Source organism: Dasypus novemcinctus, chromosome X (genome assembly GCF_030445035.2).
Source record: "Dasypus novemcinctus isolate mDasNov1 chromosome X, mDasNov1.1.hap2, whole genome shotgun sequence".
Taxonomy (NCBI): Eukaryota; Metazoa; Chordata; class Mammalia; order Cingulata; family Dasypodidae; genus Dasypus; species Dasypus novemcinctus.
In genome coordinates, this window is record NC_080704.1 from 90,941,376 (window position 1) to 90,969,311 (window position 27,936).

Below are 27,936 nucleotides of genomic sequence, written 5' to 3' on the forward strand. Positions count from 1 at the left end.
GAAGGAAGAAGAAAGAAATAACAAAGATCAGAGCAGAACTAAATGAAATAGAAAATAAGAAAACACTTGAAAGAATAAACAAAACCAAGAGCTGTTTCTTTGTGACGATCAATAAAATCGACAAACCCTTAGCTAGACTAACAAAGAAAAAAGAGAGAAGATGCAGATACACAAAATAAGAAACAAGAAAGGGGTTATCACCACTGACCCCACAGAAATAAAAACTATCATAAGTGGATACTTTCAAAAACTATATTGCAACAGGAAGGACAATTTAGGGGAAATGGACATACCTCAAAACACATAAGCAGCATACATTGACGAAAGAAGAATTTGACAATCTCAACAAACCAATGACAAGTAAAGAGAATCAGTCATTAAAAACCTCCCAACTAAGAAGAGCCCTGGGTCAGATGGCTTCACAGATTCTACCAAACCTTCCAGAAAGAACTAAAACCAATATTGATTAAACTTTTCGTAAAAATTTTAAACACAAGGAACATTGCCTAACTAATTCTGTGATGTCAAAATTCAAATTCAAACAAAGACACCACAAGAAAGGAATATTATAGACCAATCTCTCTAATGAACCTGGACACGAAAATTCTCAGCAAAATACTTGCTAATCATATCCAATAACACATTAAACAAATTATACATCATGACCAAGTGGGATTCATTTCTGGTATGCAAGGATAGTTTAATGTAAGAAAATCAGTTAATGTAATACACCATATAAACAGATTGAAGGAAAAAAATCACATGATCATATCTATAGATGCAGAAAAAACTTTTGACAAAATACAGCACCCTTTCTTGGTAAAAATACTGCAAAATGTAGGAAAAGAAGGAACCTTTCTAAACATGGTAATGGGAATATATGAAAAACCCACAGCTAACATAATTTAAAATGGTGAAATCCTAAAATCTTTCCCTCTAAGATCAGGGACAAGACAAGGATACCCACTATCATCCCTTCTATTTAACATTGTGTTGGAAGTACTTGTTCAAGTACTGAGGCAGGAACCAGGCATAAAAGGCCTCCAAATTGGAAAGAAGTCAAAATTTCACTATTTGCACATGACATGATCCTATATATAGAAAACCCTGAGATGTCTATAACAGAGCTTCTAGAACTTATAAATGAGTTCAGTAAAGTAGCAGGTTATAAGATGGTTGTGTAAAAATTGTAGCATTTCTGTACACCAGAAATGAGCAATCTGAGGAGGAAATCAAGAAACAAATACCATTGACAGTAGTAAATAAAAAATCAAATACCGAGGAATAAAATTTAACTAAAGATATAAAAGACATACACAGAAAACTACACAATGCTGTTCAAGGAAATCAAACAAGACCAAAATAAATGGAAGAATATTCCCTGTTCATGGATAGGAAGACTAAATTTTATTAAGATATCTAGCCTACCAAAACTGATTTACACATTCAATGCATTTCCAATAAAAATCAACACAGCATTCTTTAAGAAACTAAAAAAAAAAACTAGCTATGAAATTTATTTGGAAAGGAAAGAGGGCAAAGTTTGTATGATTTCACTGATTCGAAACAATTAGAATTAGCAGAATTATCGAGTCAGAATCTAGTATAGGTTAACAAGGGACATCTTGTCCCTTGCATATATGGAATGGGCAGTTAAGGCTTAAAATGCAAACGGTTCCTTTTTTTGAATTATGGAAATGTTTTGTTAATGGATGGTGGTGATGGTAGCCCAACATTGTGAATGCCACTAATAGCACTGAAATATGCATCTGATTATGATTAAAAGGGGAAATGACAAATTTTACATATAGTAACAGAATAAAATTTTTAAAAAAATCTTTGGAACTACACAGGGGATCCTAAGTTAAATCATGGACTCAATAGTACAATTATAAAAATGTGACATCATCAGTAAATATTCCACACCATTGCATGGTGTTCGTGTTGGTGTGTTATATTGGGATTCTGTATTTCATGCATGATTTTTCTGTAAATTTACAACTTTTCTAATAATGTGAAATATAAAAAAATTAAACCAATATAAATTTCATGAAAAGTGAAATACCATATGGTACTTTAAAACCCATCTAACATGTTATTTTCTAAATAATTTACATTAATAAAGCCTAATGGATTTTATATAAATATTCAGTTACTTTTTGAAAATCACATATTTACAGATATGGATTTATTGTATTTCACTGAATAATGTACTTGGGGTAGGGGAGTACTGTATTAGAATGATCCTTATAGGTTAATTTATAAAATAAGGGTCATAGTACATAAATATAATATTGCTTAGAATATATGAAAAACACTTAAAAAGTGACTGTTGGTACAAAAATCAGATAATATATTGTAAAACAGCTCATGGCAAGAGATTCTTGAGGAAGAAAAAATCAAAATATGAATCCCTGGGTTGTCAAAACATGATTTTCTTCAACAAACAATAACAAGAAAGATTAGTTAAACTGTCTCCAAACCAGTGAGGTAATTTATTTTGACTGAATTCTAACAGCAAAAAGAGCTACCATTTAAGATTTCTTGAAAATCTTAATGGTAACTGTTTTAGTTTGCTAAAGGCTGTCAATACAAAATACCAGAAAAGGGTTGGCTTTTCTAATGGGAATTATTAGGGTAAAATCTTACATTTCCAAAGCTGTGAAAATGCCCAAATCAAGACACCCTTAGAGATGCCTGCTGTATTGATTCTGGACTCCTGCCACTTGGCAAGGCAAAATAGTGGCTAGTCTGTGCCTTCTCCTCCAGGCTCACTTTCTCAGTGAGCTCTGTTTTGGGCTATCAGGTGCATGGATCATCTCCACCTGGCCTCATTACTTCAGCTTTGGGCTGCTTTGCTGATTTCAGCCTCCAGCCTGTCTCTCAGCCTCTCGGGGTTCTCTGTCTTTGTCTTTCTGTGGCTATAAGCAACCCTGCAGTCCTCTCTCACATAGCAGGGTAAAAGATTACAGTTCTGTTTCTCTGCATGTCTGCACTTTTCAATCCTCTGTTCATAAAGGAATTCAGCAAGGGGGGCAAACCTACTATGTATCATGCCTTGCTGAAGCAATCCAATCAGAGGCCTCCCCAACTAAATCCAATTCAATTTCATTTCTTCTTCTAGCAGCATAGAATTCCACAGTATGTGTATACCAAATTTTGTTTATCTATTCATTGTTTGAGGGACACTTGGTTTGTTGCCATCTTTTGGCAATTGTGAATAATGCCACTATGAACATCGGTGTACAGGTGTCTGTTCATGTCACAGTTTTGAGGCCTTTTGGATATATTCCTAGTAGAGAAATTGCTGGATCATATGGCTACCCTATATTTAGCTTCCTAAGAAACTGTCACACTGTCTTTCATAATGGCTTCACCATTATTTTACAATCCCAACAACAGTGAAGTAGTATTTTTCCACATCCTCCCCAGCACTTACTGATTCCTGATTTTTAATAATGGTCATTCTATCCGGTGTAAGATTATATCCACTGTCATTTTGATTTGCATTTCCCAACTATCTAGTGATGTTAAACATTTTTTCATGTGATTTTTGGCCGTATTTATTTCCTCTTTGGAGAAATGTGAATTTAAGTCTTTTGCTCATTTATTAATTGGATGGCTTGCTCTTTAATTGTTGACTTGCATGATCTCTTTATATAGAATGGAAATCAAATCCTTTTTGGATATGTGATTTCCAAATATTTTCTCCCATTGAGTGGTCTGTCTGTCCATCTTCTTGATGAAGTCCTTTGAATCGTAAAAGTGTTTAAGTTTGAGGAGGTCCCATTTATCTATGTTTTCTTTCATTGCTCGGACTTTCAGTGTAAGGTTTAAGAATGCACCACCTAGAAAGGTCTTGAAGATGTTTTCCTACATTTTCTTCTAGGAACATTATGGTTTTAGCTTTTATATTTAGGTCTTTGATCCATATCGAGTTATTTTTGTATAAGGTGTGAGATAGAGGTCCTCTTTCTTTCTTTTGGGTATGTATATCCAGTTCTCCCAAGCTCCATTTCTTGAATATTCTGTTCTTATCCAGCTGGTTGGGTTTGACAGAGTTACCTAAAATCTCTTGACCATAGATGTGATGGTTTGTTTCTGAGCCATCAGTTTGGTTCCATTGGTCTATTTGTGTATCTTTATGCCATTATCATGCTATTTTGACCACTGTAGCTAGGTCACATGATTTTTAAATCTGGAAATGAGTCCTCCAGCTTTGCTTTTCTTTTTTAAGATGTTTCTGGCTATTCAGGATGCCTTACCCTTCTAAAAATTTGATAATTTTGTTTTACATTTGTTTGGAAAAATATTGGTGAGATTTATATTGGCATTGCATTAACTCTGAATCTCAATCTGGGTAGAATTGACATTTTAACTAGTTAGTCTTCCAATCCAGAATGAGTTTGGTAGCATTCCTTCTTGTTCAGATTTTTGGAAGAGCTTGATTAAAATTGGTACTAAATCGTCTTTGAATGCTTGGTAGAACTTACCCAGGAAATCATTTCTTCCCAGGCTTTTCCTTTTGGTTAGTTGTTTGATGACTGTTTCAGTCTCTTTATTTGTGATTGGTTTATTGAGGTCTTCTGTTTCTTCTAGGGTCAATGTAGGTTGTTTGTACATTCCTAGAAATTTTTCCATTTTGTCTACATTGTCTTTTTTTTTTGGCATAGAGTTGTTTATAGTATCATCTTATGGTTTATTTTATTTCTGTGGTGTCAGTAGTAATGTCCCTGTTTTCATTTTTTAAATTTTATGTATTTGCATCTTCTCTATTTTTCTTTGCCTGTCTAACTAAGGGGTTGTTGGTTTTATTAATCTTCTTGAAGAACAAATTTTGGTTTTGTTAATTCTATTTTTTTTGTTTACAATTTCATTTATTTTTGCTCTGATCTTTGTTATTTCATTCCTTCTGTTTGCTTTGGGAATACTTTATTGTTCATTTTCTAGTTTCTCTAACTGTGTACTCAGTTCATCAATTTAACTCTTTTACCTTTTCTAATATAATCATTGAGGGCCTTAAATTTCCCTTTTGGCACTGCCTTTGCTGCATCCCATTGGTTCTGATATGTTGTGTTCTTATTTCCATTCATCCCGAGATATTTATTGATTTCTCTCAGGATTTCTTCTTTGCACTGATTAAGCGTATGTTGTTTAATCTTATATTTGTGAATTTGCAATGTTCTGTATATGTCTATTAGCTTTATACCAATTATCATATTATTCAAGCTCTATTTCTTTATTGATCCTTTGCCTAGATGTTCTGTCCAATGCTGAGCATGGTGTATTTAAGTCTCAAACTATTTTTGTAGAGATATCTATTTCTCCCTTCAATTTTTCCAGTGTTTGCCCTATGTATATTGGGGCATCCTGTTTAGGTGCATACAATTATTGTTATTTCTTCCTGATGAATTGCCCTTTTTATTAATATGACCTTCCTTGTCTCTAATAAAAGTTTTGTTTTCAATGTCTATTTCATCTGATATAAGTAGAGCTACTCCAGCTTTTTTTTTTTTTTTGGTTACTGCAAGCATGGTATATCTTTTACTAGCCTCTCACTTTCAGCCTATTCATGTCCTTGGGTCTAAGTCGAGCCTTTTGCAGACAGCATATAATAGATGGCTCATATTTTCTTACCCACTCTGCTAGAGTGTCTTTTGATTGGGGAGTCTAATCAATTAACATTCAATTTTATTACTGTAAAGGCAGTTCTTATTTCATTCATTTTGAGCTTTGGGTTTTATCTGTCATATCTTATTTTCACCACTCATTTTACACTTTTACTTCCTTTTACTGAAATAATATTCATTTCTAGACTCTCTTCTAAGCCTCTTTCTCCTGTCTTTTCTATTCAGCTTATAGCATTCCCTTTAGTATTTCCTGCAAAGTCAGTCTGTTGGTTAAAACTCTCCCAGTTTCTCTTTACCTGTGAATATTCTGAACTCACCCAGGTTTTTGGAAGGTAGTCTTGCCAGATATAAGATTCTTGGCTAGCAGGTTTTCTCTTGAAGTATCTTAAATATATCACACCACCACCTTCTTGCCTCCATGGTTTCTGATGAGAAATCAGCACTTAATCCTATTAGTTATCCCTTGTATGTTATGCATCCCTTTTCTCTTGCTTCTCGCAGAATTCTTTGTCTTTGTCTTTTGACATCCTGATTCTTATGTGAATCAGAGTTGGTCCGTTTGGATTTATTTGGATGGGAGTATATTGTGCTTCTTGAACACATATCTATGTCGTTCAATAGGGTTTGGATATTTTCTACCATTATTTCTTCAAATTCTCCTTCTGCCCCTTTTCCCTTCTCATCTCCTTCTGGGACAACTATGGCATGTATATTTGCATGTTTCTTGCTGTCATTATTTCCCTGAGACCCTGTACAATTTTTCCATTCTTTTCTTCACCTGTTTTTTATGTTTGCTTTAAGAAGCCATGTCTCCAAGCTCACCAGTCCTTTTTTCTACCTCCTCAACTCTGCTATTAGATGACTCCAGTGCATTTTAAATTTTATTTATTATGCCTTTTGTTCCTGTAAGATCTGATACTTTTCTATGTATGCTTTCAAATTCTTCTTTGTGCTCATCCAGTGTCTTTGCAATATTCTTAATTTCTGTCGATATCTTATTGAATTTATTAAGGAGATTTCTTTGAATATCTATAATTTGTTGTCTCGACTCCTTTATGCCATCTGGAAGGCTTATCTTGTTCCTTTGCCTGGGCTATAGCTTTATGTTCCTTGGTACAAATTGTAATTTTTAGTTGGTGTCTTGGCAACTGGTTTGCTACATATATTTATTCATGATGCGCTTTCTCTCTTAAGAATTTCTTGTCCTTTTTCCCTTGCTGGTTGTGTAGTAGTAGTCAAGGATGTAGTTGGTACTGTAAGCTGTGGAGGGTGAAACTGCCATGTTGCCCCCAGGAACTGATGAAGCTTTTTCCACATTTTACTTTACCAAGGGTAGTGACAGAGACTCAACCATGTGTAATAATCCAGGTCATGCAGGCCATGTCTTACTATAGTTGCCCAGAGAGACTAATGAAGCTTTACACCCCTTCCTCCCCTACCTGAGGTGGGGATGGAGCTGCAGGTGTTGGCACAACCATCTAATCTGCACAGGTCCAATATGACTGCAGTTGCCCAGGTAGACTGACATAGCCACAGTCCCCCTCCTCCCATGCCAGTGGTGGGGATGGACCCTCTGGAGTACCCAGCAATATCTGTGTGATCCAAAAGTGCCTACAAATGCCAAGAGGCTGAGGGAGTACTGTCCTTTCTGCCCTTTAGGGATGGGCTTATAATCACAGACACCCTACAGTTCAGTCTCCATAGTCCAAAGTGCCTGCTGTTGTCTGGAGAGGCTGAAACACCAGCCCCCTCCTATCCTATTGGACATTTGGGGTGGATCCACAGGTGGCCAACAGTTCAGTGCCTGTGTGCCAGAAGTACCTGCCATTGTCTAGAGAGACTGAGAGAACACCTGTCCCCTCCTATCTTATTAGGGAATAGGGGTGGATCCAGAAGTGCCCAACAGTTCAGTTCCTGTAGGCTGAAAGTGCCTAACGTTGCCTGTAAAGGCTGAGGAAATACCAGTTCCCACCTATCCTATTGGGGGGAATGGGATGGAGCTACAGGCGTCCCACTATTTAGTCTGTGTGGATCAAAAGCACCTGCAGTTACCCTGAGATGCTCAGGAAACACCATACCCCTCTTGTCCTATTGGGGGTGGGGAAGGAGCCACAGGCACACAAGAGTCAAGTTTGTGCAGAGCAAAAGTGCCTGCAGTTTCCCAGGGAGGTGGAAGATACTCAGCTCCTTTCCTTTGTGGGGTGCAGGGTTGGAACTCCAGGTGTCTATTTAGTCTGTGCCAGCTAAGAGCACCTTCAGTTTCCCAGAGAGGCCAGTAGAGGTCCCACCAGCCACTTCTCTGCTGGATGTGGGGCTGTGTCCTAGGCTAGGGCTGCAATTAGATTTGGATGAAAAGAAGCAGGTCCCTCCCTTTACTGTGATTTTCAGTCAGCCCCACTTCCCCTCATGCCAGGGGCAGAGTTAAAATGGTGGCTACTGGCCTCTTTCCAACTTGAACAGGTTCATACTTTAGCTGTTCTTAGGATTATACTTTAGCCAGCCAAATTTATAAATCAGTAGCTGACATCAGTGGCCAAGTGTGTCTTCTTCCTCTGTTTTTGGGAAACAGAGCTTCCAACTACAGCCATGGAATAGCTCCCGAGGTGGCTTGGGCCACCAGTGGAGGATCAGCAGTGGCCTCCATGGTGTGGAATGTTCTCTTTACATGACTTCACTGCAGATGGTCAGTCTCCTTCTTCCATTCTTTAAGGATGTTGCCAGATGCTGTTTTGGTCTCCTGGGCCTTCCAAACAGGTGCATTAGATAGCTCTGGGTGATTACTGACTGTCCTGCCTGATGATCTGACTCTTAGAGCTCCTTACTCAGCCACCATCTTGACCCACTTCTAAATATGTTTAATTTTTAAGTGCAAACATGTCATCCATGAGGGGATGTGCAGTTGTTAGGTGGAAATTTATGTGTAGAGTTTCGGAGAGATGGTGACTAGAGAGTAGATTTGGGAATTATTCACTCAAAGCTGTTGCTTGAAACCATGGGAAACAATGAGCTCCCTCAGAGGGAGGGATTATGGAATGAGATGTCAAGCATACTGGGGACAGGGACAGGGTATTGGTAAATTTTCAACATTTATGGAGGAGGAGGAAATAGTAGGATTCATTAGGAAAGATCAGAGTAACACTCTATTGGAAACAAAGGAGAGGAAAGAATTTCAAAAAGGGTGAACATGGTTTGCTAGTGCCATACAAGAATTGTGAAAACTGAGGAAAAGTCATTGATTTCAAAATAAAGAAAAGCTACTTCAGAAAACACTGTCCTCAAAGTATAAAAATCTTCACTAATTTCAGTTACCATATAAAGTCTGCATTGACCATATACCTAATAGTCTTTATTTTTAGTCACAAATTTAAATTATACTTGTAAGAGTCTAAGGAGGAAAGTTAGAGTTATTATAGAAAGCATGAAGAACAGCTGGGCAATTTCCATTATATCCATTTGCCAGACTTTAGTTTGACTCTTTAGAAAATATAGCTCTTTACACTGAACTTCTTGCTCTGAAGTGGATGGTTTTTTCTATTAATTATCTTGGAATTCTGAAACAAAAAAAACCCTCAGCACTTTTTTCATTATCTGGAAAATACCTTTTAGACTTCTCTATAATCCCTTCACGATGGGATTGCCCTGGCCTTGATCTCTGTGTGGACATATGTGTAAAAATAGGAAGTGTAGCCATTAACTCTCTCATTTACAATGTCCCAGCCATTTATCTTTGTCTCTCCCTTCCTGTTTTCTTTGGTTCTTTCCTTTTTTCCCCCAAAGTCTTATAGGATATACAACAATTTAGTTTGGTTCAGGGTTCTGCATGTTAGTGTGCTTTATATACTTTGGATTTAGTTCACACCACTGCTACAATTTAATCTGATAAGGATCATCTCTTAAGGCCAGACTTTCCAGTATGAAGGTTTTCAGTATTTTTTGCCTTTTACGATCATATTTCAAAAAGGCTAAGTGCTGAACTGAATCAGTATATCACCTTATACTTCCACCAAATCATTAGATAAGTAAGGATAATTTAGCTCCTCCTCCCTCCCCCAATATATAACTTGCGGTCACCCCTCGGGCTGAAGTGTGGTTTGCTGGCCTGGCGAGGGGAGCGGCCGCAGTAGGCCTAATTCCGCTGCCCCCATAAAAGGGTGGTTGGTCGGGCCCACCGCCACCCCTGAAGGAAGCTCGGCATGGGTGCAGAGTGCCCTCGGGTCTCCCCTTCTCGGCAGCCATGCTTCCGCGGCCACCCCTCCTCCCAGATGGTGCCACCCGATGCCTTGTGGGGCTGCACCCTTCTTCTTCCTTCTCCCTGCGCAGGTGCAGGGCAGAAAATTCCAGTCTGCCCTTTTCCCCTCCCCCGACAGCAGCAACAGCCAGGCGTGGGCGGAGAAATCCAGTCTACCCTTTTCCCCTCCCCCGACAGCAGCAACAGCCAGGCGTGGGCGGAAAATTCCAGTCTGCCCTTTTCCCTCCCCCCGACAGCAGCAACAGCCAGGCGTGGGCGGGAAACTCAAGTCTGCCCTCCACCCCAGCAACAGCAGCCACCAATCCCTAAACCCTGCCCCTTCCCCCAGCAACAGCGACAGCCAATCCCTAACCACCACCCCTCCCTCGTCCGGTACCGCCCACTGACCTTTCGCTGGCAACCAATCAGAACAGGGCATGGCTTCGACCAATCAGCCTTCCCCAGCCCCTGTAAAACTGTTGCCTCTCCCTCAGTAAAGTGGACCTGCGTGTTTACCTCGTCTCCGCGGTAGTTCTTCTGCCGTGCGCCCTCCAGTCCTGAGAGCCCCCGACAAGGGCCTGGCCTCCCTTGTCCCCAGTTCGTCACCTGCTTCTCCGGGTGACCCCTTCGTCGCCGGCTTCTCCGGGCGATCCCTTTGTCTCCGGCTTCGCCGGGCGACCCCGTCAGCCGAACCGTGCAACCCCTTGTGAGACCGATCCCTCGTCTGCTGCCGGATCGACCCCTCGTCCCAAGCGGGACCGACCCCTCGTCCAGAGCTGGACCGACCCCTCGTCTGCAGCCAGACCCCATCTCTACCGACCGAGCAAGCCGCCGCATAACTAATTCTCCCCACGACAGAATTTGAACTTGTTCAAAGTTGGTTACCTTATTACTGAAAGCATCAAAATTCAGTGGGACCCCATGGTTCTGGCAGATAAATTTTCTCCTAGCAACAAGGAAAATTAGCATTATGGCTTGCAAATTTTTATAAAAGTGCTCTAAGTGGACTGAAACAACTATAGCTAGACAGAAGGGGCGTGGATTAAGAAACTAATCTTTTTTGTTATTATAAATGCCACTTGTTACTAAGAAACCTTGAGTAAAATACGGCAAATCATTTATCCATTGAATAGAAATTGGCTTTTGTTCTTTTCATTTTTATCAGCATATAAAATATAGCTGAAGGTAAAATATTTGAAGAATATGACTAGAAGGGACCATGGGAGGCAATACAGTCCATCCACATGCGGATTGCCTCTGAACTGTCCCAGAAAGATAATAATCAGTTTTCTCTTAACAAACTCTCCAAACAGGGAAATATACAACCTCCCTTGATAATATACTGCAGTAATACCTTCTGTACCTTGCTGTCCTAGATGCTGGGAATAAGTTTATGGAAATCTAGGTGGCCAGTGAAGGCTATTTTTACCTCTTTTTGTGTGGTGAAGAGGGAGATCAAATTCTTGAAGCTGTTGAAACTAAGGAAGTTACAATGTATAGTACATGGAGATCCACCAGTTATAAATTCAGTGTGTATTTCCTGAGCACATGGTGATAAAATTTTCAGCTCGGTAAGGGACAAGGTCTTTGTCTTGAAAGAGCTTACAATTTTGTTTTCAAAATCTTAAAATAGGTTTGATAATTTTTCTCTTCTCTTCTACTCTCCTCTCTTAGGAAGCATTCTGGGATTTGCTTATGCTTGTAAATCATTACACTGTAATAGATTATGCCATAAGGGAATATTTCCACATGTATTTTTTTATTTCATGAGATTTGAAAATCAGTGTTTTGGACATTTAAAAATCAATAATTTCCTAAAGTGTAAGTATCAGGCAGTTTTTGAAAATTTAGTTGATGGTGTGATAAATGAATTAAATCACATAAAATGGCCACTGTAATACACAATGGAATGCTTTCAAAAGGTTACATATATTCAGAAGGAAAAAATGTCATAAAATTATGAATTATACTGTTTGTTGTAGAGAAAACACAGCTGTTTTAGTACTTAGGACTGAAGGACAGTGCCTTTTTAACGTTGTTTAATGGCTGATTATTTGGAACCCTTCCTATCCTTAGTGTAATAAACAGGGAAGCCCTGAATTGGGGAGTAAAGAGCCTTAGTGTAATGGGTTAACCTCTCTGCTTTTTTCTTCTGTTTAAATTAGAAAAAATGAATTCTCAGTAATGCTAGTTAAACTTTTTAATATGTGATGAAAAATGGTACATTTTAAAGTGTACAATTTACTGACATTTAGTATATTTTCTTGGTATGCAACTATCACCTTAATAAATCTATTTATTTTTAAACTATCAGTTATGGTGATACAGAAGACATTTCAATAAGCTGAATTTAATAAAAAATAATTTAGGATTATTACTGGGTCATGAGAATTTGTACAATGTGACAATTTTCTCATTTGAAACAAGATGAAAATTGTATTTCAAAAATTGAAAAACAAATGTGCTTAATAGAAACAACTTTGTGTTCCTTTGAAAGAAAGTTTTTAATTAGCAGCCAAAAATGACTTGTTAAAACTGTTAAGTATAAACACAATGGCCTTTCTATTTTTCTTTTATAAACTGGAACTGTGTGCTTGTTTTTAGTAATCCTGGGTGTGGTTTCAGAGGAACCCAGCAACTTGTTTTGTTTGGAAGTCCTAATATTGGCACAGAAGAAAGTCCCTTTCTGTTGAAAATGAACAATTTTCCAAAAGGGAAATTTTGTAGATTCTTATGTGCTCATTCTTGCTTTCCTTTGCCCCAGCTCCCACACTCTAGGTCTTTTCTATGCAGTTGTCAGAATGCACAATGATTTTTGTAGTTGAATGTGACATTTAATAACAAAATTTGCTGCCCAGGGCAGATCTGTTTAAAGTAAGGAAAAAGGTACTAAGAAAAGGTTATACAGGCCCTCCAACTTCTGATAATAGACTGATATACTGTCATGAAATTCATATTTCTAAATTATAGTTGTCACAAAGATACTTTTACATACTTACTGTGTCTGGAAAAAGAATCCTGTGCTATTGAAAATGATCATATTCTTTTCATTGATAGTCGTCCCTTTTTTGTATGATTTCCTTCCCACTTTCTATTTCCCTGGAATCTATCAGTTAGTAGTCCTAACATTTATTTATTTTTATTTATTTATTTTAGGAGGTACCGATTGAACACAGGACCTTATACATGGGAAGCAGGCGCTTGACCACTTGACCTATATCTGCCCCCTAATATTTATTTTTAAAATAATCAAAATCTACTCTCTGGGTATTTTCAGTTATTTCAGGCTACTTTTTGGTAACTCCCAGTCTCTAGACACATCCTAAATTAAACACAAAGTTTGTGAAACTCTACTGTATCTTCCAAAAATATGACTTCTTTACAATATAGTTTATGAATCAAAGAGACAAGCTTTGGGTTATGTACTTAATCCAAAACCGTATATTTGGAGGCAAGACTGAAAGTGAATCAAGAACAGATCTTGGAATACAATATTTCAGGTCACAATTATTAAACTGTGAGATTAAGATGATTTGTGTTTGCTTTCATTTTATCCAAAAGGTTATTTTGAGCCTCTTGTATGATTCCACTGCGTTTTTGAACTACTTTTTGACACAGTGTGATTAATGGGACCACTAATTATCATTTTCTCTGCCACTTTTGTTGGAAATCTTTTTTCTTTTTTTTCCCTCTTCTCTGGGATTTGGAATACAAAGTAAAAAAATAATTCACCAGAGACATCATGAAATTGATGTTGTTATAGTTTCTTTCTGGAGATTGCTTATTTAAAGTTAACTTTATTCTTTTTTAAGGAAGTTAATGGATCAGATAATCCTGATGAATGATTTGCAAAACTCAGTAAGGCTTACTTCTTTGTAAAAGTCCTGTAGAGACCATATTTCACTCAACATCCAGGCCTTTGTGTGTGGTTTTTTTGTTTGTTTTTTTTCTATTTTTTTAATGTAACATTCAAAAAATATAAGAGGTCCCCATATACCCCCCACCCCACTCACCTTACTCCTCCCACATCAACAACCTCTTTCATCATCATGGGGCATTCATTGCATTTGGTGAATACATTTTGGAGCATGGCTGCATCACATGGATAATGGTTTACATTGTAGTTTACACTCTCCCCCAGTCCACTTAGTGGGCCATGGCAGGACATACAATGTCCAGCAACTGTCCCTGCAGTACTACCCAGGACAGCTCCAAGTCCTAAAAATGCCCTCACATCATATCTCTTCTTCCCTCTTTCTACCCTCAGCAGCTACTGTGCCCACTCTCTCCACATCAATGCTACAATTCCTTCCAATTACTACTCACAATAGTTCCATAGTAGAATATCAGTAAGTTCAGTCTAATCCATATTCTATTCTTCCATCCTGTGGACCCTGAGTTGGTTATGTCCACTCCACCTCTATATTGAGAGGGGGCTTAGATTCCACATGGATGAGGATGCAACTCTCCTGCTTGCAGTTGTAGGCACTCTTGGCTCCTTGGTGTGGTGGTTGACCTTCTCCACCTCCCTGTTATCTGGCCAGGGTAAATCCAGTAACCCAGAGGGTGGGAGTTTTTCAGCCTCTCAAGCCTGCTACCTCCAATACAAATATATTAATTTTCTCTAAATAAGACTATAAAACACAATGATCCTTAATATAGAAGAGTATCAATCACTGTGTGCTGCTAAGAAAAGAATTACTTGCTGGATATTTTGTGCTTATAGATTTAAGTCAGTGCCTCTGGTTTTGAGATTGAAATTCAAATGACTTCCCTTGGATGGTTGTGCATCAAAAGCAGAACCGAATTAAAAAAAAACATTGGTTGGCAAAACAGTTTGGTTCATTTATTTGCAATATAAGGTTTAAATACTACCTATGAGAAGTTACTAGGTAAGAACAGATAGCCAGAGGAAATGCAGAAAACTGAAAAATATATTAGATCAAATTATCTAAGACCTGATGAAATAAATGCTCTCAACAGTGACCCTTGTTATATTCAAGACATGAGTATTCAAGTACTTTTGCAGTATCCATCTTATCACATAGTGAGATCAAAGTAGATCTGCAGAGGGGGGTATCAGATAACTTATATAGATCAAAGATTTGACTTTGCCACTTAACTCCCCCTGCCATCAATTGGAGTATATGTTAATGGCTATAGCTGCAAAGGTAAAGAATTATTTTGGTACCCTTATCAGAGATATAAAAGTAAATTTCAAACAGGTAGAAGCCAAATGTTACTCAGGAAAGAGGCAGAGTCAAGCTGGTAGGGCTTTTGTCTGTCCTATTTATTTGAGATGCCTAATACAGATGACCTCCTTTGGATTTTGTGTTTCTGTAGATAATGTTAAATTTGCTTACAGAAAATACTTTTGTTCAAAAGTAATTTCCCAAGTATACAGTATTTTCATAATACTGAGCAGAAAGTAAGCATGCAGAAAATAGTTTTTATGGCTCAAATATTTAATTTGAATATTTTTATGAAATAAAATGTTATTAAAAACAATATGTTGCTGAAAACTGAAATACAGTAACCAGTTTGGTAACCCCTCATCTGAAATGTGATTTGGATCTAATTGTTTCCTTTTTCCCTTTTCCTCCAGGGGCTTGTTCCACACATTAATCTTTCACTTTTGAATAAATTTCATTCCTCTCTTTGTTAACTTCTTTTTTATCTCTGGGCAGATACAGGTTTCCTATGTGCTGGAAAAATAATCCCAGATATTTGATGTGTTCCTCTGTCCTATTTCCTTTTTTTTTTCCATGTTAAATTTCTTGAACAAATTGTTTGTGCATTTCCTCACCATCCACTCCTTCCTTAACTCCCTGAGAAAAATGTTTTTCCCCTTGGGCTTGCTTGACTGAAACTGAAATCCACAAGGGTACCAGTGGCAAATCCAGTGGTGCTTTTTCAGTCCATATTATTTTTACCATGAAGAGATTCTTTCCTTGACCTCTGTGACCACTACTTCTTTTACTAATTCTATAGCCTCTCCCTATTTTATAAATTAAGCAGATGGTGACAGAGACTTTTTCTATTGTCAGGGATTGACAACTAGGATTCAAAGCTGAGTGAAGACAGGAATCAAATAGTCTGCCTTTTTAAGAGAGCATCAAACAAATGGGACCAGATACTATTTCTCAAGCTTATTAAGGTGTCTGTTTATGGAGCAAACTTACTGAACTGCCTTCCTTTTCTGTTAGAGCAAGAAGAAAAGAGATTTAGATGTCGACTCAACATCTTTACTTATAAATTTAGCATGCATATTATCTTCAATATGTCCAAAATTAAACTCTTGATCTTCCTTCCAAACATGTTTCTCCCATTGCTTTTCTTTCTTTTTTTTTTATTGACTTTGTAATAATATTACATTAAAAATATATATATGAGGTCCCATTCAACCCCACCCCTGCTTCCAGCATCCATGTGGAATCTGAGCCTCCTCGTGACATGGGAGTGCAGTGGACACAGCCAATCCAATGTCTACATAGAAGAGGTGGCATTGGATTGGGAAGGGTGGACATGGTGGCTGATGGGTGTGGGGAGGGGAGGAGGAGATGAGAGGTGGAGGCATCTTTGGGACATGGAGCTGCCCTGGATGGTGCTTCAGGGGCAATCACTGGACATTGTAAATCCCATTGCTTTTTCTCATGTCAGTCAGTAGTAACTCCATCTTTCTAATTCCACAGTCTGAAACTATTGCAGTCATCTTTGAATTTGTTTTCTTTCTTTCCTACTCTACATCTTCTTACCTTGCTTTGTTTTCTTTTATGACATGACACTTTCTTCTGACAGTCTATGTAATTTATTTATTATTGTTTATTTTTTGTGTCCCTCCCCACTAGAATGTAAGCTTCTCTTTTGTTCATTATTTTCTTCCCAAAAACTAGAATAGTGCCTAGAACATAGTACACACTCAGTAAATGGTTGTTGACTGACTTACTGAATGATTGGAGAGATATGGCAAGGTAGAGAAAGGGGATAGCAATAGAGTAGCCTGTAGTTCCATAAGTTGGCATGGCTAAGATGTGTAAGTTTCTTGTGGGTCATGTGGATTATGCTGAAGCTTCCTTACTTGAGTGATCATGCTGGTACCTCACCCAAAGCGGTAAATTGCCAAATGAAGGACCTCTTCAGCAAAAGGCTGTGGAGTGTGCATTTGAAGATGGTTGCTGTAGGCAGGTGGAAGAAATCTAGTTGGAAGTATGTGTCTTACGTCAGAGAAGAGCCCAATGGGCAAGTCCCCGAAGAACTCACACTCCAAAAGAGAATAGGCATTTGGATGCTGTCTGTATTAGAAGCATTAATAGCAAACAGAAGATTTCATATTTATGTCTAGTTAAGTTAAAAGACTTTCTCTCTTTTCCCCAGCCCTGATAATTTAAAAAGACACCCAGAAGTGGTGTGTGTGTGTGTGTGTGTGTGTGTGTGTGTGTGTGTGTATATGTGCTGGGGATGGGAGAATTATGAAAAGAAAACCATGACCCCTCTCCACATCAGGTCACTTAGCCAAAGCATTGCTTATGCTAGAGGTAGAGGAAAACATGAGTTTTAATTTTGGTTAGAAGTAAAGACTTATATTGAGTGTTTACTAACTGAAAGTAGACAAAAGCCAAATGAATTTTCCTGGGATATCCTTGTGGATGATAAAAGGAGAGTTTACTTAGTAAAATACCAGAGAGTGATTGGAAGAAAGTAAAACTATTCTTTCTACCCCCACTGAATTCATAGGGTTCAAAAGCTGGGTCATAAATATATGTACCTCAAGGTACTTTTCGTGGGCCTCGACCCATCTTTCCCTACCTTACCTTCTAGAAATGTTTTAGGAACTCTAGTCTCATATTTCTGTATGCCTCCTTGATAGTCATTCTGAAGTGTTTTCCCAGCATGGCTAAAATGAGGCATATTATTCGTAAAGCCAGCTTCCCTTCTGAACATCCTTAAATCTCTCAATGACACTGACATTATATCATCTCCTCAAACCCAAAACAGTAAATTTAACCTAGACTGACATTCAACAAACATTAATTGAGCATTTGTTATGTGGCAGGCAATGTGGCAGCAATTTGTACAAACATTATGTTAGCTAATTTTTACAAAAACCACATAAAATAGATACTATTTTTATCTCTTTTACAGATAAAGAATTTGATTCTCTTCCCTTTTCATCATTCTATCCCCAGTCAACAAGGCCAGTTAGTTTGTCAATTACAATAATTAACATTCTGACTTGACTTTATGGTGAACAGGACATGTTCACATACATTATCTCATTGGGGCTTCACATATCCAAATAAGGTAGGTATTTTTTTGGTTCAGTATTTTAAATTAAGGAACTAAGATTCGGAGACATATCTTGCTGTTCTCATTTCCTCTACTCTCTCCCTCTGCAATCCATTCTGATCTTATTAAACTTCTTAAAAATTCTTTCCTTATCCCCAGAAAACTCCCTCTACCTGGGTTAAGTGCCTTTTTATACCCAGTAAAGCCCTGTGAATATTTTAAAATCACTGAACGTACCATATTGTATTATAATTCTCTAATTATATTTGTCTTCCCTACTGGATTGTAAACTCATTGTTGTGGTTAGGGACTATGTTTTGTTCATCACTGTATTCCACACTGTAGCATATTGCCCAGCCACCAGCAAGTATGTAATGAAAGCATATTTATAAAATTAATAGATGCATGAATGCATGCATGCATGAACAAATCACTTGACTCCCCTGTTCTGTATGTCCATGATGCCCCAATGCCTATCAAGTGATATCAACTTTGGCCCTGACTTACCTTTCATGACCTTATTCCTATGACTCCAGTAAAGCAATATTTCCTAATCTTCTGTCATTCACACATCACCATCATAGTTTTTGTCATAAATGTATACCAATTGCACTGTTTGTACTTAATTTTAAATGACTTACTTTTTAATTTAAATACATTTTTTCTAAACAATAATGCAAATATTTTTGCAGCCTTTTAAATATTCACCTCCATTAATACGTCTAGTAATTCTTCAGATAGGTTTTTCCATTTCTGGACAACACTCTAATTACAAGAAATCATTTTAATTTAAGCCAAAATTTGTTTCATTCTAACGTCTATCTAGTGAATCTGGATTTTTGTATTCTGTAGTAAATCCTTGATATTACAGCCTTTCACATAAGGGAATGCCACCACTGTCATGTCTCCCTGTAATTTTCAGATGATGGTTTTTTAATATCTGTTTCCATACTGAGCATTCTTAGTTCTTTTGAATGTTCTACATGATGCCTATATTTTATGTACCTTATTATCCTGTTAACCATCTTCCAATTTGAGTCTTACTAAATACTTTAAAAGTTTTCAATCCTGAAACCTTAAGTTTAAGTCTTCAATGTAGATCTACATAGGACCATGATCAAAGCCTTGGAATATCTAATCTGGTATCACGGGAATTATGACTGTCTGCCTTTTTTTTTACCATCTTGGAAAAGTATTAATGTTATTAATGATCCATAAATGCAGCATTTCTTTTTTTAAATCTTTTTTTTACCTAATTACCTTTTTTTAAAGATAAAGAGATCACAAAAACTATTACATTAAAAAATATAAGAGGTGCCCATATACCCCACACCCCACCCCACCCCTCTCCTCCCCCATCAACAACCTCTTTCATCATTGTGGCACATTCATTGCATTTGGTGAATACATTTTGGAGCACTGCTTCACCACATGGATTATATGAGGGAGATGCATCACTCTGGGTAGAGCCTGTATTTTATGGATTGTTACTATAACTCAAACTTCATATGACCACTTTCTTACTGTGTAATGCAGATAGTTGTATAGACAGTTTGATAGAAGGAACAAAACACAGTTCTACCTTGGAGTCAATTCCCAGTGCTTTTCTGCCTCAAGAGAGATTGTAAGCAAGTCTCCCATCTTTTCTATGCCAAAGATTTTTTGTTATGAACTACTGTGACATATCTACATAATTGCCTTATGAATTTCTCTCAAAGCTTTATAAAGTTCATAAGCCATGGTATAAGTAATTTATAGAAAGGTAGTTAAGCATCAGTGAATGGCAGAAAACTAAGATATGATGGTATTAAATGACTGGTTCTGGCATTGTAACAGAAGTAGTATCGGAGTGACACTTAGAATTTTTTATTTTCGATGAGTATGTTTAGATTGTACTGTCTTCCACTTTAATAAGAAAATCTGTTCCCAGGTGACTATTATGTCATACATGGTAATAACATTTGATCTGAAACGTCATTTTAATGCCATCTTGTCTAAACTCATTTCAAACATAAAACCAGGAGTCAGGTTGATGAAGCCCAATGTCACATAGCTCACTAGTGACATTACTGGGAGAACTTTTTTTTAAAATTTAATTTAATTTTTTAATTCATTTTTAAAAAATATTACATTCAAAAAATATGAGGTCCCCATTCATCCCCCACTGCCCCCACCCCACCATTCCCCCAACAGCAACACTCTCCCCCATCATCATGACATATCCATTGCATTTGGTGAATACATCTTTGGGCATCGCTGCACCTCATGGCCAATGGTCCACATCATAGCCCACACTCTCCCACGTTCCATCCAGTGGGCCATGGGAGGATCTACAATGTCTGGTAATTGTCCCTGCAGCGCCACCCAGGACAACTCCAAGTCCCGAAAATGCCTCCACATCTCATCTCTTCCTTCCTGGGAGAACTTTTTTGTTCTCAAAACTGATCTTCATAGTTTATGTGTTGTCTCCAGAATTATTTTATCTATGGAGGTATAGATATTTTGGGTTTTGATGGCATAGGGTAAGGATAAAGAATTATCTGGATTACCATATATATATTAATCCCCCCTTGTGGCTTTTTTTTTTTTTTTGCTTGCTGTCTGCTTTCTGCATGCATTTGCCATGCATTTTTCTGTGTCTGTATTTATTTTTATTTATTTATCCCCCCCCCTTTTGCGGCTTTCTTGCTGTCTGCTCTCTGTGTCCATTTGCTACGTGTTCTTTTGCCTTTTTTGCTTGTCCCCCTTTTTTTTGCGTCACCTTGCTGAATTGGCTCTCCGCATTGCCTGTGGGCTGGCCGCTCTCCACAGCATGCAGGCGAACCTGCCTTCACAAGGAGGCCCTGGGAAGCGAACCCAGGGCCTCCCATACTATAGACAGGAGCCCAACTGATTGAGCCACAGCTGCTTCCCCAATATATATATATATTTAATTTAGAATATCTATACTCACTAGATAATTACCAGCCCTCATTTTCACCTTTTTTGGCTTAGTTTTTGCTTTTACTCTATATCTTTGTATATTGATGTACATCTTGCAGGTAGAATTTGAAGAAACTTATTTTTTTACCATGAAAATGCTGTGTTGCTAATTGATCCAAATATTTTATCTAGTATTTCATTATTATAGTATGTTTTCAATAGGATACTTTTCTGTGATTTAAAATCACAACATCAGTAGTCTCTCTTAATGTTGTGTGTGAGTGTGAGACAGACAATTAGTTATTTTTTATGAGAATCCAAGAGTCACACAGAAACCAAGAATGGACCATGGCAGCCATATAACTGTGGGCAAGACATCCTTGCCTTAGTGGATAAAGTATGCATGTACCTGGATATGGTTTTATTCCTGAAGTAAGCTTAATAATGACCTCCAAGGACAACTAACAAGTAGATGATGATGGACAATGCCCATCCCAAGGAACAGAGTGTCTATAACTGCAAGCAAGATAGTTCCATCTATCTGCCCCATGGTCTAGGCTCCCTCTCAGTTAGAAGCAGAGTGGGCCTCACCATCCCAAAACTGCAAGATTGAGGAATGAACAATGAACTAAAGTAGACTTATTACTATTCTACTGTAGACTTATTATTCTAGCAATGGAAGGACTCTTATCATTGATATAAATGCAGTGGTCACCAGACGTTCTGAGGGATGGGAAAGGGAAGAATAGGTGTAATATGGGGGCATATTTGGGATGTTAGAGTTGTCCTGTATGACACTGCAGTGACGGATTCAGGCCTTTGTATATTCTGTCATATCCTACAAAATTGTGTGGGACAGAGTGTAAACTATAATGTAAACTGTAGTCCATGGTTAGTAGCAATGCTTCAAAATGTGTTCATCAATTGTAACAAATGTACTATACTAATGAAGGATGTTGTTAATGTGGGGAGGGGGTAGGGCATATGGAATCCCTTATATTTTTTAATGTAACATTTATGTAAACCTTCTTTAAAAATAAAAAAAAAATTCAAAAAACATAATGTCCTCCAAAGATATCGGCTTTCTAATCTTTGGAACCTGTGATTGTTACCTTATATGGCCAAAGGGACTCTGCAGATGTGATTAAGTTAGGGATCCTGAGAGGGGGAGATTATCCTGAGTTATCTGGAAGGTCCCTAAATATAATCACATGTATCCTTATAAGACAGAGGGAATTTGGTGACAGAAAGGGAAATAGGAAATGTGCTGATGGAAACAAGAGTTGGAGTGATGTCAAAGAATGGGTCATGAGTCAAGGAAAAATGGTGGTCTCTAGAAGCTAGAAAGGGCAAGGAAATAGATTTTCCCTTGCAGTCCTCAGAAGGAACCAACTCTGCCAACACCTTGATTTTAGCTTAATGTGGCTGATTTCAGACTTCTGACCTCCAGAACTATAAGACAATAAATTTGTATTATTTTGAACCACGAAATTTGTGGTAATTCGTTAGTGATAATAGGAAACTAATACAGTTTCACACTTTGATGTTGATAAATCATGTATTCTCGGGCAATTCATTTCATTTGCCACTCCTTTTTTTTTGTTTTAAGTAAGATTGAAATTAACAGCGCCTATAGTACAGATCTTGTATAACTTTCATAAGGAAACTTGTAAAATTGTACCTGAAAAAAATGTTTTGGGCTACTCAAATGAATGTTCTCATTTTGAAAAACAGAAGGCCAACCAAATGTGGAACAATTAATTATTATACCCCACATCAGCTAGAAACATGAGAAAAATTTCAGTTACTTCATTGATATAAAATTTTCATGTTTTATTTTGATCTGAAGGAGATCACCAGAGCCATGGCTAAAGCAATCAATCCCAGTTAAAATTTCCATTTTATTTTTCTACTTAAAAACAAAATATTATCTTGTACATATTTCCCACCACCATATGCCCTTACTCCACTGGGTCTATTTTAGAAGAGAGCCTGTGTTACTAGTTGTAGAACCCTTGGGGCTTGATCTTTGTGAAGTATGTGCAAAAATTCTTGAGCAAACTATCAGATGGAACTATTTACAGCTTCCTCGCCTAAAGGAAACCAGTTGTCTTTTTTTAAATTTAAAAATGAATTCTCTGTTACTTGTTTTCTTGATAATTGTTAAAGTCACAGTTATTTCATTTTGTTTTTAAGCTTTAAATAATAACCTTTTACTTACAAATACACTTTGATTAATGAAATGTTGTTTTTATTTGTTGTTGTATTTTCCAATTCTTGTAAACTGTATATGCTGCTAAATAGCCTAAACCCAAAGGGGCTGAATACAATGAATGCTGAACTAATGCTTGGAGTTTTAACCCATATTATAACATAATTCATTCATTTCTTGGATTTCAACCCTCTAGCAATTTACGCAGATTGTCACAAAATTAAACTATGACCATTTTGCTTCCTGCTCTTTCATTTTTCACATATTGCAGAAGTTTTAGGTTCCAGGGCTCTAGAAAATATGATCACAGTGATTATACATAAATAGTCTAGGCCTTTCCTAGTGGTGATTGATATTAATGTGTTCACATAGAGGAAAAGTTCAATTTAACCCATGTTGTTCTAGTTTGCTAAAGCTCCTCTAGGAGATGCCATAAAATGGGTTGGCTTTTAGCAGTGGGAATTTATTAGTTTACAAGCTTACAGTTCAGAGGCTGAGAAAAATATCTAAATCAAGGCATCATCAGGCGATGCTTTCTCCCTGAAGACCTGCTGCCCGTGACCCTGCACTCCTTTATAACATGGCAAGGCACATAGCAATGTCTGATGGTCTCTCCCTTCTTTCAGGTTTTCTTGCTCTCAGCTTCTTGCTTCCATGGCACTCTCTCGCTCTCCTGCTTACATTCTCTAATACAGGACTCTAGTAAGATAATTAAGACCCACCCTGGCCCATACCTTAATTGAAGTAACCTAATCAAAAGGCCCAATTTATGATAGGTTTACACCCACAGAAATAGATTAGCTTTAAGAACATGTTTTTCTGGGGTTCATATAACTTTAATTTTTTTTTGTTCTTTTTAAAGATTTTTATTTTTTTAATTTTTTATTTATTTCTCTCCCCACTGCCCCCCTCCATTGTCTGCTCTCTGTCTATTCACTGTATGTTCTTCTGTGTCTGCTTGCATTCTTACCAGTGTCACTGGGATTCTGTGTCTCTTTTTATTGCGTCATCTTGTGGCGTCAGCTCTCGATGTGTGTGGCGCCACTCCTGGAAAGACTGCTTTTTTCTGTGTGGGGCAGCTCTCCTTACAGGGTACACTCCTTGTGAGTGGGGCTTCCCTCTGCAGGGGACACCCCTGCTTGGTAGGGCACTCCTTGTGTGCTTGTGCATCAGCACTGCACATGGGCCAGCTCATCACACTGGTCAGGAGGCCCTGGATTTGAACCCTGGACTTCCCATGTGGTAGGCAGGCACTCTACAGTTGAGCCGACTCCGCTTCCCCATATAACTTTAAACCTTCACACATGGTATATACAGCTAACCGATGTTACCTTGGTCATATGTTTCAGGTGTATATGTCTAAGTTTCATTTCTCAACAAAGTGTAATTAAGGGCCCCTTACCATAGATACCTTACACCTGTGACACATTAGCTACAGCTTTTAAATTGCATACAGAATTTAAAGGTTTTGTGATTAGTTATTACAAATTCTGGGATTCTTGAGTGACTGTAGTGGAAAGACAGTCTTCTTTTGAAAAGAACATAGTTAATTGGGTAACTCTGTTGAGGAAGTCTGTGATCCATATTCATGACTGCTGTCTGGAATTCATTTCCAAAGGCTATAGAGCATGTGCCTTTGATTGAATGATATGTGGTGTAGCAGTTTGATATGGTTTATGAATTGCAAAAATAGATACTGGATTATGTTTGCAGACTGGTCTGTATCTGGGCATGATTAAATTATGATTAGGGCTTTGACTGGGCCACATCAGTAGGATGTTGTGTCCCCAAACCCCTGGCAGGTGGGGACTCACAGCTAAAACTACACAGCAGAGCAGAGGATTTGTTGGAGATTTGATGTTGCAGTTTTGAATTTGGAGTTTTGATGCTGGTGTTTTGATGCTGGCATTTTGAGCTCGAGCCTGGGAAGTAAGCACACAGAGGAGCAGAGCAGCCGAGCCCGGAAAGAATCAAGCCTCAGGGAGAGAGACAGAGCCAGTCATCTGATAGTCTACAGCTGGCTTTGTGGAGAGAGGCAAAGCCTAGAGAGCCTCATAGTCTACAGCTGACCTTCTGGAGAAAACAGAGGTGCTGAGCCTGGAGAGAAATAAGCCCTGGGAACAGAGGAACCCAGGAAGACTGAACCCTGACAGATGTTGGCAGCTATCTTGCTCCAACAAGTGGCAGTAGATTTTGTAGACTTTGGTGAGGGAAGTAACTTACACTTTATGTCCTAGTAACTGTAAGCTTCTACCTCAAATAAATACCCTTTATAAAACTGCGGCGGCTTGCTTGGTCGGTAGAGGTGGGGTCTGGCTGCGGATGAGGGGTCGGTCCAGCTCTGGACGAGGGGTCGGTCCCACTTGGGATGAGGGGTCGGTCCCACTTGGGACGAGGGGTCGGTCCGGCAGCAGACGAGGGATTGGTCTCATAAGGGGTTGTGCGGTTCAGCTGACGGGGTCGCCCGGCGAAGCCGGCGACGAAGGGGTCGCCCAGAGAAGCTGGCGACGAAGTGGTCGCCCGGAGAAGCAGGCGACGAAGGGGTCGCCCGGAGAAGCAGGTGACGAACTGGGGACAAGGGAGGCCAGGCCCTTATCGGGGGCTCTCAGGACCGGAGGGCGCACGGCAGAAGAACTACCGCGGAGACAAGGTAAACACGCAAGTCCACTTTATTGAGGGAGAGGCAACAGTTTTATAGGGGCTGGGGAAGGCTGATTGGTCGAAACCACGCCTTGTTCTGATTGGTTGCCGGCGAAAGGTCAGTGGGCGGTACTGGACTGGTGAGGGGTGGTGGTTAGGGATTGGCTGTCACTGTTGCTGGGGGAATGGGCAGGGTTTAGGGATTGGTGGCTGCTGTTGCTGGGGTGGAGGGCAGACTTGAGTTTCCCACCCACGCCTGGCTGTTGCTGCTGTCGGGGGAGGGGAAAAGGGCAGACTGGAATTTTCCGCCCACGCCTGGCTGTTGCTGCTGTCGGGGGAGGGGAAAAGGGCAGACTGGAATTTTCCGCCCTGCGCCTGTGCAGGGAGCAGGAAGAAGAAGGGTGCCACCCCACAAGGCATCGGGTGGCACCATCTGGGAGGAGGGGCGGCCGCAGAAGCATGGCTGCCGAGAAGGGGAGACCCGAGGGCACTCTGCGCCCATGCCGAGCTTCCTTCAGGGGTGGCGGTGGGCCCGACCAACCACCCTTTTATGGGGGCAGCGGAATTAGGCCTACCCTGGCCGCTCCCCTCGCCAGGCCAGCAAACCACACTTCAGCCCAAGGGGTGACCGCATTTCCCCCTTCTTTTCAAATAAGGGCCAGGATGGCAGCAGCAACAAGTAGCTGAGGCCCAAGAGGCAGTAAGCAATGAGGGAAGCGGGGCTGAAGAGGGAGGTGAGTATGACGGGGATACAAATGTACAATTTGGGGGGCGGTATCTTGCCGTTGCAAGCAAGGGTGGCCAATGTCCAATTCTCGTTGATCTCGGTGGCTATAAGGTCTATCTATTGTTAAAAGTCCCGAATGACAGCGCGTTACAGGTAGTTGATCTCTTCTTGGCGGCAAAAAGTGGTAGAGGCAGACTGTGTGATGGTCTGGAGGATCGCAGCTGTGAGGACAAGTCGCGTCAGGGCACCAGTGACGGTGGTGGCGGCAGCGTCGGGAGTGGTGGAGACGTAGGCGAGGACAACAAGAAGGCCAAAGTCTCCACGGGCGTGAGAGAGGCCGATGTTAACGGGGCGGGCCGACATGGGGCGGCCCAATCTGCAACGCAATGGGGGTTCAAGCAAAAAAAGGAGGGGGGCGGGGGATGAGAAAGGACGCTTTGGATGGCTGAGAAGAGGAGTGAGGTCGAGACAGGAGGAAGCTCCGCAGAAGTATGGGGAGGCAAGAGTAGAAATATTATTGGATGCTAGAAAGCAGGCCGCGGGCCAGGGAAAGCGGGTTGCGGGCCGTTTAGCGGGGCTGGAGCTGCTTGAGAGCGATGGCGGCATGGGGGGCCGCAGTTACAGAAGACTTGGGGCACCTGCGGGAAGAGTGAGCAGGAAGAGGTCGGGTAGGAGGAGGCCGAGAAGATGAAGTGGGGGGGGGTGTCCAATTGAAGGGCTGGTGAGAGGGGTTAGCTTGGCCAGAGGTGGTGAGGGAGAGCCTAAGGAGAAGGAGAAAGACTATGTTAATTGGCTCGGCAGCATGGCGAGGGTTGCGGCGTCTGCACTGATGGTAGAGTGCGAGCAGCGAACGGACTTCAGGGTTGGATGGTTGCGAGTATAGGTATCTGGGTCCCAGAGCTGACACGTGGTAAGCCACGGATTAAAGGGGAGAAGAAGGTCCCAATATACTTGGAGCTGTTTTAAAGAGATCTTACACCGGTGAGTGTCTAGGAGACCGACGAGAGCCCGAACTTGTGGGGCTTGCTTAGCAGATAGGACGTTACCCATTGCTAATGGCCTTTTGGAGCCGATAAGAAAAGGGGCCCTTACCTTGAGAGCGCGGCGATGGGAGCTGAGGTGCGCGGTGAGACGAGGGGCCGGAGCCGGTGGGGCTCCGACGGTGGTCGCGGGCCAAGAGAAGTCCCCGACGAGGGGAGGGTGGAACGACAAGCAGTGGAGCAAGGCAAAGGGGAGCAAGCACGGAGGGGAGGAGGCAGAGGTGAAGGCAGGGGTGGAGGTGCTCAGGCAT

General features: G+C 39.8%; 1 protein-coding gene across 4 annotated transcripts in view; it reads left to right on the forward strand.

Moving 5' to 3' along the window:
- The window catches only part of SH3BGRL (SH3 domain binding glutamate rich protein like), a 207,039-nt gene that overhangs the window by 22,728 nt on the left and 156,375 nt on the right, over positions 1-27,936 (forward strand). The window contains exon 2 of one of the 4 annotated variants that reach the window (XM_071213114.1): positions 26,575-27,909. The exons of the other annotated variants lie outside the window; for them this stretch is intronic. Within the exon in view, the coding sequence (XP_071069215.1) occupies positions 26,575-27,071 (497 nt within the window). The 3' untranslated portion in view covers positions 27,072-27,909. Of the gene's footprint in view, positions 1-26,574; positions 27,910-27,936 lie in introns of those variants that run through there. 4 annotated transcript variants of the gene reach the window in all.